This window comes from Rhododendron vialii, chromosome 5a, assembly GCF_030253575.1.
Source record: "Rhododendron vialii isolate Sample 1 chromosome 5a, ASM3025357v1".
NCBI classification, from domain to species: Eukaryota; Viridiplantae; Streptophyta; class Magnoliopsida; order Ericales; family Ericaceae; genus Rhododendron; species Rhododendron vialii.
This window is the reverse complement of record NC_080561.1, coordinates 25,033,573-25,049,482: the sequence shown is the minus strand read 5'-3', so window position 1 is coordinate 25,049,482 and position 15,910 is coordinate 25,033,573. Positions and strand designations below refer to the sequence as shown.

Sequence of the window (15,910 nt, the reverse complement as noted above, 5' to 3'; positions counted from 1 at the left end):
GAGATTATAGGCATAGGAGCCTATCGATTGGCAGATTTGGATGGTGATCCAATTCCAAGGCCTTGGAATGTTCATAATTTACGAAAGTTCTTTGTTTAGAAGTATTAAATCCTGTTTTGGATTTACACTACGTGATTGTGTGGGAATTACGAATATAATTTCTTTGTTCTAGTTTTGATTGTTTTTGCAAAGGGTACGAGTAACGCCCTCTTGAGTTTTGCAGATTATGAATACAATCGCTTCTTAGTATAACTGTTGTGGTATTTGTTTTTAATACGAACTGCGAGTTTAGTTTCCCTCATTCGTATTGGGGAGCAGGGTCTACAGTTATACAGTTCAGTACGTGAAACTGAAGTACAAGTATGAAACACTTGTAAACTTGTAAGATTTTACAAGAGATTTTACAAGTATGAAACACTTGTAAGATTTTTAAACCTTTAAGTACGTGATACTTAGGCGTTTTTGTGTGAGTACGTGATACTTAACAAGTATGAAACACTTGTATGGACGTTCAAAGTACGAGATACTTATATGGTGTTTTAAGTACGTGATACTTGAGAACCTATATTGGCTTGACTTAAATGTAAGCCACATTTAGTTCAGTACGTGAAACTGAAACACAAGTACGAGACACTTGTGTGATGTTCTAAATACGTGATACTTAACAAGTATGAATACACTTGTAAAGTACTTAAAACAGTACGAGACACTGGGAAACAAATGTTTTGAAGTACGTGACACTTAAACAAATTTAAGTATGTGAAACTTGACAGGCGTGAAAGATTTGCTAAAAAGTACGAAATACTTATGCAAACAAATGATACGACATACTTAGATTGAAACATTGCAGCTGCAACAACAAAGGATGCCGAGCAAAACATAAGGTTATGCCACGAAGGGCCAAATACCTGTGTTAACAAAGTATTCAAACTGAACAGGTGCCTCACAGGGCCAAAGTATGCTTATGGTCACGCAGGACCAGCAACCAAAACAATTCTTATACTTACCAAATCAATCCACATTCTGGACCTCAGGAGTGTTAGTGTTGATGTCAGTATTGGCACCATCTTCGACTACATTTTCTTCCAGGTTAATGGGCTCAACAGGTACATCCCGAGCAGGAGCTTCAGTAGGGACCACATCCGTGGGGATATCTTCCTCAGCATTAGCAAATTCTTCAATTTGCTGTTCAAAGTCTTCCTCTGGATGTTCTGTTGGCTCTGGAATATCCTCGATGTTCTGAACACGGGTGCTAGGCAGCTCGTTCTCAACCCAGAAGGGTGAATCCTCAGCAACCCCTAGTTTTGTAAGACAGGTTTCCCAGCTGGCAATCCAGACCTGGTCCTGTAAAGCTGGCATCTGTTCCACGTAACTGGCGGTTGTGGCATCATAACCCTTCTGGTAGCCATCTTCAAATGAAGCCTTCTTGGTGCTGTCTATTTCAGACAAAGCTTGATTTAGGCTCTCTTCGGCAACTTGCAGCTTGCCTTTAGCACCATTAAAATCTGCCTTGGCTTTGTCTCTTTCTCTTTCAAGCCGAGCAACTGTCCGAAGAAGTCGAGTGTTGTCATTTAGCAACCTGATTTGTTCGGCCTCAGCTTCTTGGTACTTTTGCCCCATGGTTACCATTTTTTGAATAAACTGGCAAAACCAGCGAGTGGTGAGTGACAAGTGTAGCAGTATATGATATATGGTATACGAAATATACATGAAGACTTATATGAAAAGATTGAGTCACATTACCTTAATTCCATTAACAAGACCAGTAGACACCAGCCGATCAGGAGACGACAGAGACTCCTTTTGCGAATCAACAGGGAGCATCAAACCTTGGGCCAAGGCTAGAGCAGTCTCAGATGAACTAGCACTATCCCCAACATGGACAAGACGGTCTCCCCTAGTAAAAGAAGGAGTCCATGTCTGGGGGAGTACTTGAGCAGTTGGTGACACAGGGAGATGGGTTTCTGTATCAGCCTGTGGGACAGAATCAGCTGGGTCATCAGACCTCGGCCGTTTGTCCCGATGTGCGTTAGCAGCATCAAGGGAACCTTCCTCCCCCCGAGGAGAAGATGATGATCTTGCTGATCCCCCCCTATTGCGACGAGGTTGTGGGGGCGGAGCGCCAGATGATGCTACCCTGTTGGTAGCACCTCGTCCTCGTGCGGGCACAGTAAGTAAGGAGCTGAGATTAAGAGGTTGACGGGTCATTGTACCTGGGTTACAAGGGGATCGAGAATAACCAGAAGAAGAAGACTGGCTGGTATCACGATATGCAATCAGCTGCTCGGATTGTTGTTGATTAGAGACTGATCCACGAGAAGATCTTCTGAGTCTCAAACGAGGAAGTGGCACGCCTTCTGAAATGGGAACTTCACCAGGTAGGCCAGCAACAGTAACCCCAGTTTGAAGTCTTGAGATACGTTCTTGAGGGGCAGTTGAGGTGGATGCAGCACTGGTACTAGGATGAGCAAGTCTTCTATCAATGACCCCTCTGTACGAAGGATCGTATCCCAGCAGTATATCAGCGTCTCGACCCCGACCAGCTGTTCGGGTTCCTGGTTCTCCTGTATACTTTAGTATCCTGTTAATGTCCCCTGCTCGGATGTAGCTCGGCTCACGTCTAGGACGTTTGTTAACGTTTTCAGCTGCAAGTTTCAAATTGAAAAACCAATTTAGTTCATGAGAAAGCTACGAGAAAGCAGTAAATGAAGAAATTGCAAAAGATAAAAAGCAAGAGCATACGTGGATAACCCCATATGTGGGGGCAATGGAGCCCTATCACCTGGCCATCTTCCCCTAAGGGCTCGAATGCTCCAGTCACATAGAGGAAGTCGATCTCGTGGTCACGAGCAGAATCTGGCAGATTGAGCACGAAGCGCTTTTCTGCCCTTCTAACTTTGAAATAGTAGGTATTATAGTCAGGGTTTAGTACAATACTGTACCACCACTGAATATCCCAAATTCCTAACTGGGTCCCCAGAATCCTATTCAAAGCTATTACACCCATTATCAACCTAAAGACGTTTGTTGATACTTGCATGGGGGTGAGACGATACCAGTTTAGGATCTGACGGAGTAGTGGGTGAAGAGGAAATCGAACTCCACCTTCGACGATGGCAACAATGGGGATACACATTCGATCCCAGGAACCTCCGTCTCTATCTGCGCCCAGGGGGGCGAGTTCGAGACCAACGTTCTCTGGAACGTTATATTCCCTCCTAAATGCCGCCATGGCAGTAGGGGTCTCACATAATTTCCTAAATTTACTGGGTCTCAAAGGATTCTCACCATCGTCAGCCATGGGTATACCCAGGAAAGAAGAAAGACTGAAAAAGGGTGTAATTGAAACCCTAGAAAAACGACCCACGAATCTGAGAGTGAGATCTCAGAGGGAAGCCTAAGAAGACGAAATGGAGTAAGAACGAGAATCTTACAAGAATAAATGTGACGATTCCCTTGAATGCAATTGAATTTGCAGGTGGCGGCAATGGCGGATAGCGGGATGCTTTCGCCTGATTTCTAGAAAGAGAAGGAGTGCGTGTAAATCTTTGGTAAAAACCCAAAGAGAGCTCTTTCAGGGGTTAAGGGGTGAGAGACGGAGACGAAACGTCTCCTCTCACACCGTTACAGGAAAAAGTAACGGAAAGCAGAAACCGTTCTGACGCCGTTTCATAGAACGTCAGTTCGAAGTTAATGCTAGGCACACGAAAACGTGCCACGTGGAGTCATTTACCCCGAAATGGTATAATGACATAGGCGCCAAAAGGCATCAATGAAGTATTGAAATCATGACTGCACGGGATCAAAAGAGTTTGGTCTAGATAGAATTCTGTTTCTAAGCGTCATATATTACCCCCGAACAGTGGTAAATACATGAAGCTGGGGAGCAATTGTAGGGAGGTATTCCCGAGCAGATACATTTAGTTACCAAACACGTGATGTTTGGGAACACGAGGTAAATACGACTGGACTTATCGCCGGGCAGTTCGGTGAACAGCGATATGGACCAGTGATATGAGAAGTCATGGCTATAAATAGACTGTTCGGTTATGATACAGCCGAACAGATGATGTAAAGAACCTAGCATGTGATACGAGTAATCACGGGTTGAAAGCAATGCAATCGATATCTGAATAAATGGTACGTGGGACCATAGTTTGAATATAGACAGGACAGTCATCATGCTAAACAAGTGTTCGGCAATATGGACCAGTGACATGAGAAGTCAATAGTCCAGGGAGGTTGTACGGGCTCAAGGACCAGTTACATGTGAGTTAACTGGTCCAAGCCGTCTGTTCGGCTATGAGACGGCCGAACAAAGATGGAACTCCAATCGAGAGTAGGAGCAGAGAGAATACTCTGGAAGATTCCAGAATAGTCATGTCTCATATAGGGATAAAGATCCCAAGAATATAGGATCTGAGAAAGATACCCAACGAGTATGGGATGTTCGGCTCTTAAAGGAAAAGAATCCTAAAAGGACTCTTTTCCATAAACTGATAAAGGAAACGAGACTCCTTGATATCCTGGGTTTCCTATACGAGTTAGGAATCCTATGGCAATAAGGATGCTTGGACAGCAAGCATCCATAAATCTATAAATATGAGGAAAACCTAGAGGTAAAAGGTACGCAATACGTTGCATTATTATTGCTTTCCTACTGATAATTAGGGTTTAACTGCTAGTACGTGATACTAACAAAGGCATCGGAGGGCCTTTGCCACGAGAGGCAAAGGTGCACTCACCCCCTGTCTATTTTGCAGATTAGGGTTCAGACGTCGAGCTAGGGTTCCGGTGAAGAGGCACGAATAAGCCGTTGCAATCCAGTTGATCCGAAGCGTCAATTGTTTTCATCCCCCTACACCCGAGTATCCTCACAATGGTTCCGCCACACCGGGTTTCCATTGGCACACAATTGCATTGGCTCCGTACCGCGGATAACCAAGCCACACACCCAACCTCGGTTCCGCCGCGCCGGTCTCCTGAGTATCCTCACAATGGTTCCGCCGTGCCGGGTTCCCATTGGCACACACACACACACACACAACTCACATTATGCACCAAAATCGGTCATAATGTAGTTTCAAAAATATTTCCTTCCTCAGAATACATTTCCTTTCATTAACCACACCCTAGGTGCCATGTTTCTACTTTCTCGGTTCTCGTGTCTCGATTCCATGCAAAGACTCTGCGGTAGGACAAAAGTAAGCATGAATCATTCATTGTAATCTAACAAGATCATCCAACTCCATAATATACCACAAGTACTACAATCAATTCATGTATACCATTTCAAACTCCTCGAACTATCAAAATACGAATACTTCGATGCAAATAGTAAAGTTTTAACTTTCGAAAAACCGTTCTTTCTTGGAGATCAAAATAACATACGCTATACTTGAGATGGAAAGTAAATAAAGATAACCTACTTCCTACTTGGGATGGAAAATAAGGAGATCCTACCTTACTTCTTGGCGGTAGTAACAGCTTACGGACGGCAATCGGTGGTCGGACGGAGTAACTTCCTACGGTGGTCTTCTGGTAGCTTCGAAAGAGAAGGTTTCTCTCGAAACTTGATCTTGACTAAACTACTTAAACTTTTTGGATCTAAGGGTGGTCGATTGGCGGCTTAGTGGCAGCTTTGGATGAGTTTCTTGAAGAACACAAGAAAAACTCAAGAACAAGAAGAACAAAGAAAGAACAAAGGATTTCTAGAGAGAGAAGTTGAAGAATGGAAAGGTGTGAGTTAAATGGCATGGGAATGGCTCTATTTATAGCCAAAACTTGAGCTCCCTCTCTCTTTCTAAGACCGGCCCCCCTCTCTCTCCATACCTCAATTTTTGACACTTGTCATGCAATCTTTGAAAGATCAAAGGCCAACCCTTGGCTTGCATGGCTAGGATTTGTACCTTGGATTTGATCTTGGAAGATTTGGAAGATTTGATGGAGGGAAGGCTAGGTTGTACAAGATTTGGTGTTTAAATAATTATAGAAGGACAATGAAAGGATATATCTTGGCTAGGAAGAATATATGGCCAAGGATTTGAAAGATGTAAGAAGATCATGGTGGTACAACCCAAATCTCCTCTTTCTCTTCTCTCTCTCTCTCTCCCCTCTCTCTCTCGGCCTCTCCTCTCTCTCTCTCTCCCTCCTCTCCTCTCTTGCACAAGTACACACACACACATATATATACTATTATGTACAAGACAGACATAAAAATATTATTTACTTTTGGTACTTTGAATCAAAGAGATTTTAAAGCCAAGATTTTCTCATTAAACAAATAAATAAGCACATGTGTACTAAGTCATTACTTAGTCATCCAAGTACACATATTATATATACATAGGTACCTATGTAATCTAGGGAGATCATCACCCCATTAAATTAATCTAATTGGGTACAAAATCCTAATATTTTAATGCATAAAAGTACATGGGAATCCAAATCTTGATTATTTAAATAAAACCTTGTACCTTGTTGGAAGATTAGTGCTATTACTCAATGGGTAATAGTTTCCCTAGTGATTATAACCAAAGGATAATAGAGGGGTGGGAGAATACCCAATAAACAAAGAATAAATGTACTTGCACATGTGTTTAAAACATATATAGTATTATATTCATGTACTAATCCACATATTTTAATAGAAGGCCTATTGTCCAATGGACAAAGATTACCCTAACTTCTATTGACCAATGGGTAATGGTAAAACGGTTCAAGAGGTTCAAAAGGTTCATCTAGTAACTTGGTTAGTTTGGTTCCATCAACTAGTTGGTTAGAAACTAACTAAATTGGTCAAGTAGGGTTTCTAGTCGAGAGTTAACAAATGACCAAAATCTAACTATGACGAAAATAAACAAGAAATCATATAGCCACTCAAGAGAAAATAAGTAATTTGAAATAACAATGAGATTTTTATTCGATGAAAAATCGGAGTTGTTACAATGCCCCTGGGCAGTGAATAATTTTTGCTCAATTCCCCTAAAATCAATCTATCTCTCTCTCTCTCTCTCTCTCTCTCTCAATTTTATAAAAATTAAACGAAAATAAAAACCTAGGCAATTAGGATCGGCAGCTTGGAAACTTGGGAGGCCTTAACACATTTGTATAGAGTATGTATGTATTGATTGATTGCACTATTTTATGTTGATTAGGTTTGTCATTCTCCTATCAGTATCTATTACCTTACATAATATATTTTGTATTTCTTTTTTATTTTTGATAACTAACAAAACATTTAAGTGGTTACAATTTGCTAGCTTTGCCGTGAATTTAGTCATCTGTATCAAAGTCAATCTAAAAATGGTAGTTGTTTGAACTTACAAGTTGGCTCAATTGATTGAGTGCTTGGCTACGTTCATCAAGGGTTAAGAGCTCAACTCTTACCCACCACTAACCTACTAATTGTCCAACATGTATGATATGAAGGCTTTTTGACTTTTTTGGTCCCCAATCTATTTCTGCAGTGCCATTTTGGTCCCCAATATACCAATTGCTAACATTGCATCCCCAAAGTATCAATTTTGTATTTAAATGGTCCCTGGGGTTCAAGCTGTTTCTTCCCTTTGTCAAAACCAAGGGCAAGCTTGGTATTCACCACCCCCCATCACCATGGAGGGAAAACTCCCACCAAACCAGCTCTCTGCCTTGAAATATAAGTACATAACTTGCCATTGGAAAGGTAAAAAAACAGAGCACACCAAAAAGGAGAGAAATCCACGAAGAAGAAGAGATGGAGGGCCAGTTCTGCTACTGTGGGAAGGTCGAGAAGACCACAACCTCTTGGACAGACTCCAACCCAGGAAGGAGGTTCATTGGTTGTGAGAGCTATGGGGTAAGCAGTTCACTCACTCACTCACTCACTCTCTCTCTTACAAAACTATGTGGATGAAAAATGCAGAAAGCTGGTGCATGTGGCTACTTCGTGTGGGTTGATCCCCTTATGTGTGCTAGATCAAGAGTGGTGATTCCAGGACTCATCAGGTCTATTGGGAGGCTTGAAGCTCAGCTAAAGAGGCAGAACAAGATGAAGCAGCTTTTGGGGCTGGCCCTTATCACTAGCTAGGTTCTATGGATCTGTGTCCTGGCTTGGGTGTTGCTGTACAAGTGAGCTTGTGTCTCTGTACTAGCATTGGGGTAGTATTGTGGGGTTAAATCTTATAGGGTGTAGGTTTTGGGGTGGTAAAGAAGTGTTTCATTTTACTCCAATGTGGTGAAGTAGGGTTATGTTGTAGGTTTTTGGGTAATGAAGAGTTGAATGTGGTATATGGATGAAAAAACAAATGGAAAAACCACATGTAATATGTAATGTAGACTCCCCCATGTAATGAAATCCCCACTTTTTGCATACTTCTGTGCCTAATTGAACTGCCCATGTACATGAAACATGTAATAGAATTGTGCAATAATAGGTAGCAATACAAACAACAAAAATAGAGGACCAACATGGAAGACTGCCAAAAACATGTTCATCTATTCTCCATTGCCACCATTAACATCATTTGGTGTTTACAAAAACATAGCACCAAACTATTATACCCACCATTAACAACATTTGGTGCTTACTTGTACATAGCACCAAATATTATAGCAGTTCATTGGCACAAGTACCCAACAATGCTGCATCAAATCTATAGCAGCATGTCCATACAAAAAGATACTAGTTCAACCAACCAAAATATATGTAACGACTCTAATTTTTAAATGAATAAAAATTTCATTTTAATTTCGTTATTTCTTTTTAATTTCATAATATTGCTTTTAAATCTCAAAAAATCCTTCATAATTAGATTTTAGTCCTTTAAATTTTATTTCTTGATTAAGAGTCCTACTTGGCTAAGTAAGATTAGTTTCCAACCGATCAATTGGAGGAACGGAATCACCAATCCACCTAGTTACTTTTCCTAACCCTAATTGAACCCTTTTACCGTTGGATAATATCCGTTAGGGAAATTATTATTCCTTGGATAATAAACCTTTGACTTGCCAAAGTGTGTATAACTTGACTAGACAAGTCATACCCATCATTTTGCTTCCAAAAGAAGCAAGGCTAGCCATGTCATGCATGCACACCTAGGTCATATCTTTAAGCCTAATTATTTAGGTTTTACTTTCCTAGATGTGTGTGTGTATATATATATATATATATATATATATATATGTGTGTGTGTGTGTGTGTGTGTGTGCTATACTTATATATATATGTTGTACAAGAGAGAGAGAGAGGGGGGGAGAGAGAGAGGCCGAAGGAGAGGGGAGAGGGAGGGAGTGTGGTGTGTGCATGTGACTTTGGTCACTCCCACAAGCTACCATTGTAGCCATAAGCCTATTTCACCTCATGACAACCCATCCTAGGCTTCTTTAAACACAATCTAGCCTTATCATTTTGTTCTTTCTTACAAGTTAGGTCATCCTAGGACATGACAAGTCAAAAACCTTCATTATAACCTAAGTTATGGCCTAAAATGGAAGTGACAAGGCATGGCATGCTTGAAAGACTTGAAATGACAAGTCAATGGAACAAAATCCAATGGGTAATGGGAGGGAGAGGAGGCTGGCCACGGGGGGAGGAGAGGGAGCCAATTTTTGCTATAAATAGCACCCCCCATTCACCATTCAACTCACACCTTCATCCTCCAACTTCTCTCTCTAAGAAAGTTTGTGTTCTTACTTGTTCTTGCTTAGTTCTTCTTGTTCTTGAAGCTCTTCTTATGTTCTTCAAGAAACTCATCCCCAAACCACCTTTTCGATCCATAAAGTAGAGTAGTTTTAGTCACAAACTAGTTTCGAGAGAAACCTTTCTCTTTCGAAGCTACCGGAAGCCAACCGTAGGAAGTTACTCCGCCCGACGTACACATTCTCTCCGTAGTCGCCACCACTGCCAAGAAGAAAGGTAGAGTCCCTTTGTCCACCAACTCCAAGTATAACGTAGAACCGTATGTTGGAAGTATAAGTAGATTCTCCATATATAAGGTTATCTATTGCTTAAAATGTTGAAATGGATGATAGTTAATAACTTATTTTCGCTAATGGAAGTATGAGCATGTTGGAATAATCAACTTTCACTCTAATAAACATGTGTTGTTTTGAATTTCCCACAAAAGAAGAAAGAACGGTTTTTCAAAAGATAAGACATTATCGTTGATATAAGTATTCGTATTTTGATCTTTAGATGGTTATGAACATGTATTATGAATTGTTTGTATTACTTATCTTGTTGTAAAGCATAAGTGATTTTCACTCCAAAGGCGTCCGTACATGTGGCATTATGCTTTAAGTGGTGGTTATGAGCATGATTAGTAATATAGAGTTGGATGATCTTGCTAGTTTAGTCTCAAGATTACAATGAATGATCTATGTTTACTTTTGTTAAAAGTCCTACCACAGAGTCTATGCATGAAAACGTGACACGGAAATCGAGAAAGTTAGAAACATGACACCTAGGGTGTGGTTAATGAAAAGGTGTGTTTTGAAAGGGTGAAATGTTTTGGAAACCGCAATGTGGCCGGACGTGCTAGCCCATTGTGTGGTGTGTGTTTTGTGTGCCAATGGAAACCCGGTGCGGCGGAACCATTGTGAGGATACTCGAGAGACCGAAATGGCGGAACCGAGGTTGGGTGTGTGGCTTCGTTATCCGCGAAGAGGAGCCAATGCAAAGTGTGTCAATGGGAACCCGGTGTGGCGGAACCATTGTGAGGATACTCGGGAGACCGGAACGGCGGAACCGAGGTTGGGTGTGTTAAAAACGATTTTGGAAATGTTGATATGGTTATGAAATGTGAAAAATGGTGACACGGTCTATGAGGAGTTGCGTAGGAGAAACTTGGAAAATAATGGACACCAACGTTAGTTTGAATAATGAATGTGGATGTGTCATTGTTAACCGTTTTGTTAAATACGCATGAACTATGTGGAAATCATTGAATTTATGATCGTTTGTCCATAAGTTAAGGTTTAGTGGGTATGGGTTATTTTATTGAGCTTTTGTATCTCATGGTGTTACCTTTGGTGATCCTGACATATTTTATTGGTGGCAACACTGGTATAATGTGTCAGATCTTATAGATGAACATGGTCAACTTTACACCTTGAAAGCTTTTGGAGCCGATGAGCTGGCCAGAATAGAAGAAGAGGCAGAGCAGTAGATAGGAACCCTAGCTTACCCCTCCTTTTGTTGAATAAAAGTACTCTTTTGAGAATTATGCTGTAGTATTGAGCCAGACTCCATTTAATTTTCAAATGAAATTATCCTTTAACGTTCCCGAAATTCGGGACGTTACAATAAACCAGTTCAACCAACCAAAATATACCAGTTCAACAAAAGTTATCTACTTGAACATAAAATACCAAAAAGTGGACCTAAATGTGTAGAAATTGGCAAACTATTTTGTGCACCATTTACAAAAAACTGAATCTCCGAACCTCCTATGGCCTGTTTCCATACAATGTAGCAATTGTAGCCATCCTCTTGTCTTTCCTTACTGCTATCACAGTTGATGTTTGAGAGGCCTGTGTTGCTTGATCATAGTTTGTTGGAATATTGAGCTGTAAATGTAATACACAAGAATAAGTAAATGATTTACTTGCAGATGTAGGCTTTACATATTTTTATTTATTCAGTATGGTAGGCTTTGGAATAAGTAAATGATTTATCATAATGTGTACCTGATTCGATCTTAAAGTTGCACCACCTCTAAACACACCACCACCTCTGATTGTCACACCCTTGCCTTGTCCAGCTACACCCCTGCCTTATACAGCTGCAACCATTCCTTGTTGTGCACCACCACCCCTGGCTTGCCCCTAGATGCACCCCTGCCTTGCCCCCTAGCTATTCCACCAATTACCTGGACACTCGTCTAACCACCACCCCTTGCTTTCACAATAGTCCTTCCACCACCCTTTATCTGCACACCAGTAATCCCACCCCTCATTTGCACACCAGTCCTTCCACCACCCCTTGTTTGCACACCAGTCCTTCCACCCCTCACACCAGTCCTTCCACCCCTCACACCATTCCTCCCACCTCTCATCTACACACCTCCCCTACCTGCTCCAACATCAAAAGTGTTAGCCCTACTTGTATCACTCTCCTCTGCCATAGGTGCAGTACATGTCCTTCTATTGTGGCCATGTTGACCACATTTACTACATAACACATAATTTTGTCCAATTTATCTCAACTTGTGGGGATATTTAGGGTTGATGTACTCTTCTGCCCCAAGAATTCTCTTCTTTTTTGGCCTTCCTTGCTTTCTCCTCCCATTTGGTGGTAGGACAGGGTCAAATTCAATCTTTGGCCACATCTTGTATCCATTGGTAGGGTTTACAAGTGGTTGGTATACATTCATGTAACTCATCTTTGAGTAGCAATCATGAATATACCTTTGTGGTTTATCTTTCTTTAACTGAATTGCAGCACAAGCATGGGGGCATGGTATCCCAGTTATGTCCCATTTCCTACAACTACATGACCTTTGGTTTAGGTCAAGTGTATTGCTCCCTTTCCCCACACCAAACTTGGAATTGCAGGTCCGCAAACCACTTTGCTGAGCATACTGATGACTTATGTAGGGATTCCTCTAACTTACCATATGGATTAGGTAGTAACTCATTACCGAACTTCTTAATCCACCCCTTTCTAATCAGCATTCTGTTGTTGAAATAACATCTCATCCACTTTAACATTTCTATTATTGGCTTTTGTCTTGCCTCTAAAATAGTTTTGTTAAATGCCTTACACAGATTATTGCACACCATGTCATACTTAACAGTATCGTTGAAGTGAGATCTAATCCAATACCTTGGGGGTTCTTCAGATAACCAATCATTAACCTCTTTACTCTCTTCATTCATCTCTTTCCATGGCATCTTGGAACATAGCTACATGGCTTGCCTTAGAACATGCCCAGAACTTGTCATCCACAGACACTCCTTTGAACCTCTTTTGCAAATTACTGAGTAAATGCTTAGCACAGTGTCTATGCTTAGCTCTAGGGACCTCCTCATTAAGCACACCAATTAGCCCTTGCAAAAAAAAAAACATTTAACAATGTTAAACCATGTTAGTAAAACAATGTTAGTAAACCAAAATTAATTGAACATGCATTAGCAAAACATGATCTTTTTGTCTATCATTGATGAATGTCCACTCATGCTCATTTGCATCTGTAATGTTGCAATCCATCTTCAAAATGGTAAAAAACCACTTCCATGTGTCTTTGCTCTCTGTCTCCACCACACAGTAAACCATAGGGTAAGAAGCATTGTTTGGATCCACACCTACTGCTGTTAGCAATTGACCACTATATTGACCTTTGAGATGGCAGCCATCTACTCCAATAATCTTCCTACAACCACTTAGAAATCCAGTCTTAGGAGTAGCTAAAAATATGTAAAGCCTATTGAATCTGGGCAGCCCACTTTCCGAGTCAATTGGTGCATCCATGACCACTGTTGAACCTGGATTTGACCTCCTTAACTCTGCACAATAATCCCAAAGCCTACCATACTGTTCAAGATCAGAACCATAAATCAATTCAGTTGCCTTTCTCTTTGCTCTGTAGATCTGAGTCCTAGAAACATCCACCTTCATTTCTTTCCTTACCTTGTCTTTGAATGATTGCAATGGAATCCTTGGATTGGTCCTGAGATCCTCCATGTACCTCTTTGCTATCATGTGGGAAGTTACATTCCTATTGGAGTAAGTTATGGTACATGTGTGTTTACTCTTATAGGTCCTCACCTAGTATTTTGAATCTGCTAGGACTTTAGCAGCATATACCAGCCATTCACAAGGAGATTCACACTTTGCCCTCACTTCTTCTCTTGTCATTTTCACAAGTTTTACATTCCTTTGATGCTTAATGGCATGTTGCTTAACAGCTTCCTTAAACTCCTTTGCTGAATTAAAATACTAGCCTTTCATAAATCTAGGATCTTCCATATCAGTCTTAGGCTTGAAAGTCTTAAAGGGTGGCTTGGTTTTCCTATCAGTTTCTTCATCAAATGAACTATAAAAATTATAGTTTGAATCATACTTTGGATCACCATCACTCAACTGCCTTTGATCATCAACACGTTCAACATGTGGGTTTCTCTCATCAATGTCAGGGAATCCAACAAACTCTTCATTCTCATCTACAAATATGTCATATAATCTATCATCATCACTCTCTTGGTAAGAATGGTCACAATAATACACACTATCACTAGAAGACTCAGAGTTGGCATCTCCCATGTGTACTTGGTTCACATCCTCTATGTTCACATCATCCAATCCATTATCCTGTTCCATATTACCCTCTTGAAACACAAACCCAGATTCTAAATTAATAGGCCCTAAATCAATGTAGGGTTCTACATCCAAATCACACACTTGAACATGGGATTCCAAAGTTGCAGGCCGAAGGTCAACTTGGGGCTTTGCATCCAAATCAACTTGGGCTACACTATTCTTTGAACTGCCGACCTGACTCTTAATTACCTAGGCCTGGGTTACACTAATCTTTGAATTGCCCACTTGACTCTCAATTGGGTCCAATCCTCCTACATGTTCCAAGTAAAGTACAATAGTCCTATCCTTGTGCAAAAAATCCAACATCCCATATGCATCTTTATCACACCTAATAGGTACAAGCCCATTATCCAAACTGCAATTGGGCTTCTTATTGTAAAACAAGACATTAGGAGCATACCCAAGTTGTTGGACCAGGCCATCCAACTCAAGCATTGACAAATAATCTGAGTTTAATCCATTTACTGTGTCTATTTTACCCCCACTGTACACTTTCCTGGGCTTAAGAGTAAATGCACCACCATGATGCACTTCAATGGAAAAGTCAGTAGGGTAAACAGGGGCTCCTGCGTAAAAAGCACCAAAAAAAAAAATCATACTTTACATGGATCCATGACCATGTATGGTCAAACAAATATGGGACCACAAACTTTGATTTTATGCATAGAAAAACAACAGGAATAGCAGCAACTACCCAAAAAAACCCTACTTTAATACTCTACCCATTATAAAGATGTTTTCATACAATCAATAACCCTAAAATACCTCCACTCAGTCCACCTGCATATGTATATACGTATACATCTATATATTATACATATTCTATATATATATTTAACCACATGGACTTAAAAGCTCATGCATGTCTTCATTTACTAAAGCCAATCAACTTTAAGCCCTAGGATCAAAACAAAAAAAATCAACTTTAAAGCCCTGAAATTGAGATGATCCAGTTCAGATTCATACCTTTCAGCGATGCATTCCAGTCGTTAAAGGCCATCGTCTCTATCAAGGGCAATCAAAAGTTTCACTCTGTACTTGACTTTTGGGATCTCGTTCAAAGTATGCATATATGTATGTATGTATATCGCGACTTGAAAAGGGGTGCTTCAACGCACGTGATATTCATGTGTGATGATGGGAGAGGTGAAATACCAAGCTTGGCCTTGGTTTTGACGGAGGGAAGAAACGATGTGAGCCCCAAGGACCATTTAAATACAAAATCGATACTATGGGGATGCAATGTTAGCAATTGGTATATTGGAGACCAAAATGGCACTGCGAAAATAGATTGGGGACCAAAAAAGTCAAAAAGCCATGATATGAATGAATTTCTTATCTTTCCTAAAAAAAAGAAGTTATCACTATTTTCTTATTTATTTTAAATCAGTTTGTGACCACTTAATTCGATATTGTGAGTCATGTTAGTTGTTTTATAAAATTTATTGCATATTGAGTTAATAATAGGTCCCCGCAAACCCCTCCATTGTATACTTATTTACACTACGGTGGGTGCCACAAACCCTTTGCATTAATTACTACTACTTGTTAACTAGTTTGATTCTTAAAATGCTAACTTTCACTTGTATTATTGTTGGTCCCAGATGATTC

The 15,910-nt window shown here is 40.5% G+C and overlaps 1 protein-coding gene across 1 annotated transcript; it reads right to left on the bottom strand.

Annotated features, from left to right (window-relative positions):
• Positions 1–13,981: 13,981 nt before the first annotated feature.
• On the bottom strand, positions 13,982–15,394 carry LOC131326787 (uncharacterized). Its single transcript, XM_058359666.1, has 2 exons — positions 15,266–15,394; positions 13,982–14,865 (listed from the first exon to the last, which is right to left on the bottom strand). Exons 1-2 carry the CDS (start codon positions 15,297–15,299, stop codon positions 14,489–14,491), a joined length of 411 nt encoding a protein of 136 aa, XP_058215649.1. The 5' UTR covers positions 15,300–15,394; the 3' UTR covers positions 13,982–14,488.
• Positions 15,395–15,910: the final 516 nt, after the last annotated feature.

Bases quoted from the DNA above. Each gene is read 5' to 3' on its own strand.
- LOC131326787 (XM_058359666.1), bottom strand. From the start codon at position 15,299: ATGGCCTTTAACGACTGGAATGCATCGCTGAAAG. The intron at 14,866-15,265 runs GTATGAATCTGA...CTTTTTACGCAG, and splicing joins CTGGAATGCATCGCTGAAAG to GAGCCCCTGTTTACCCTACT.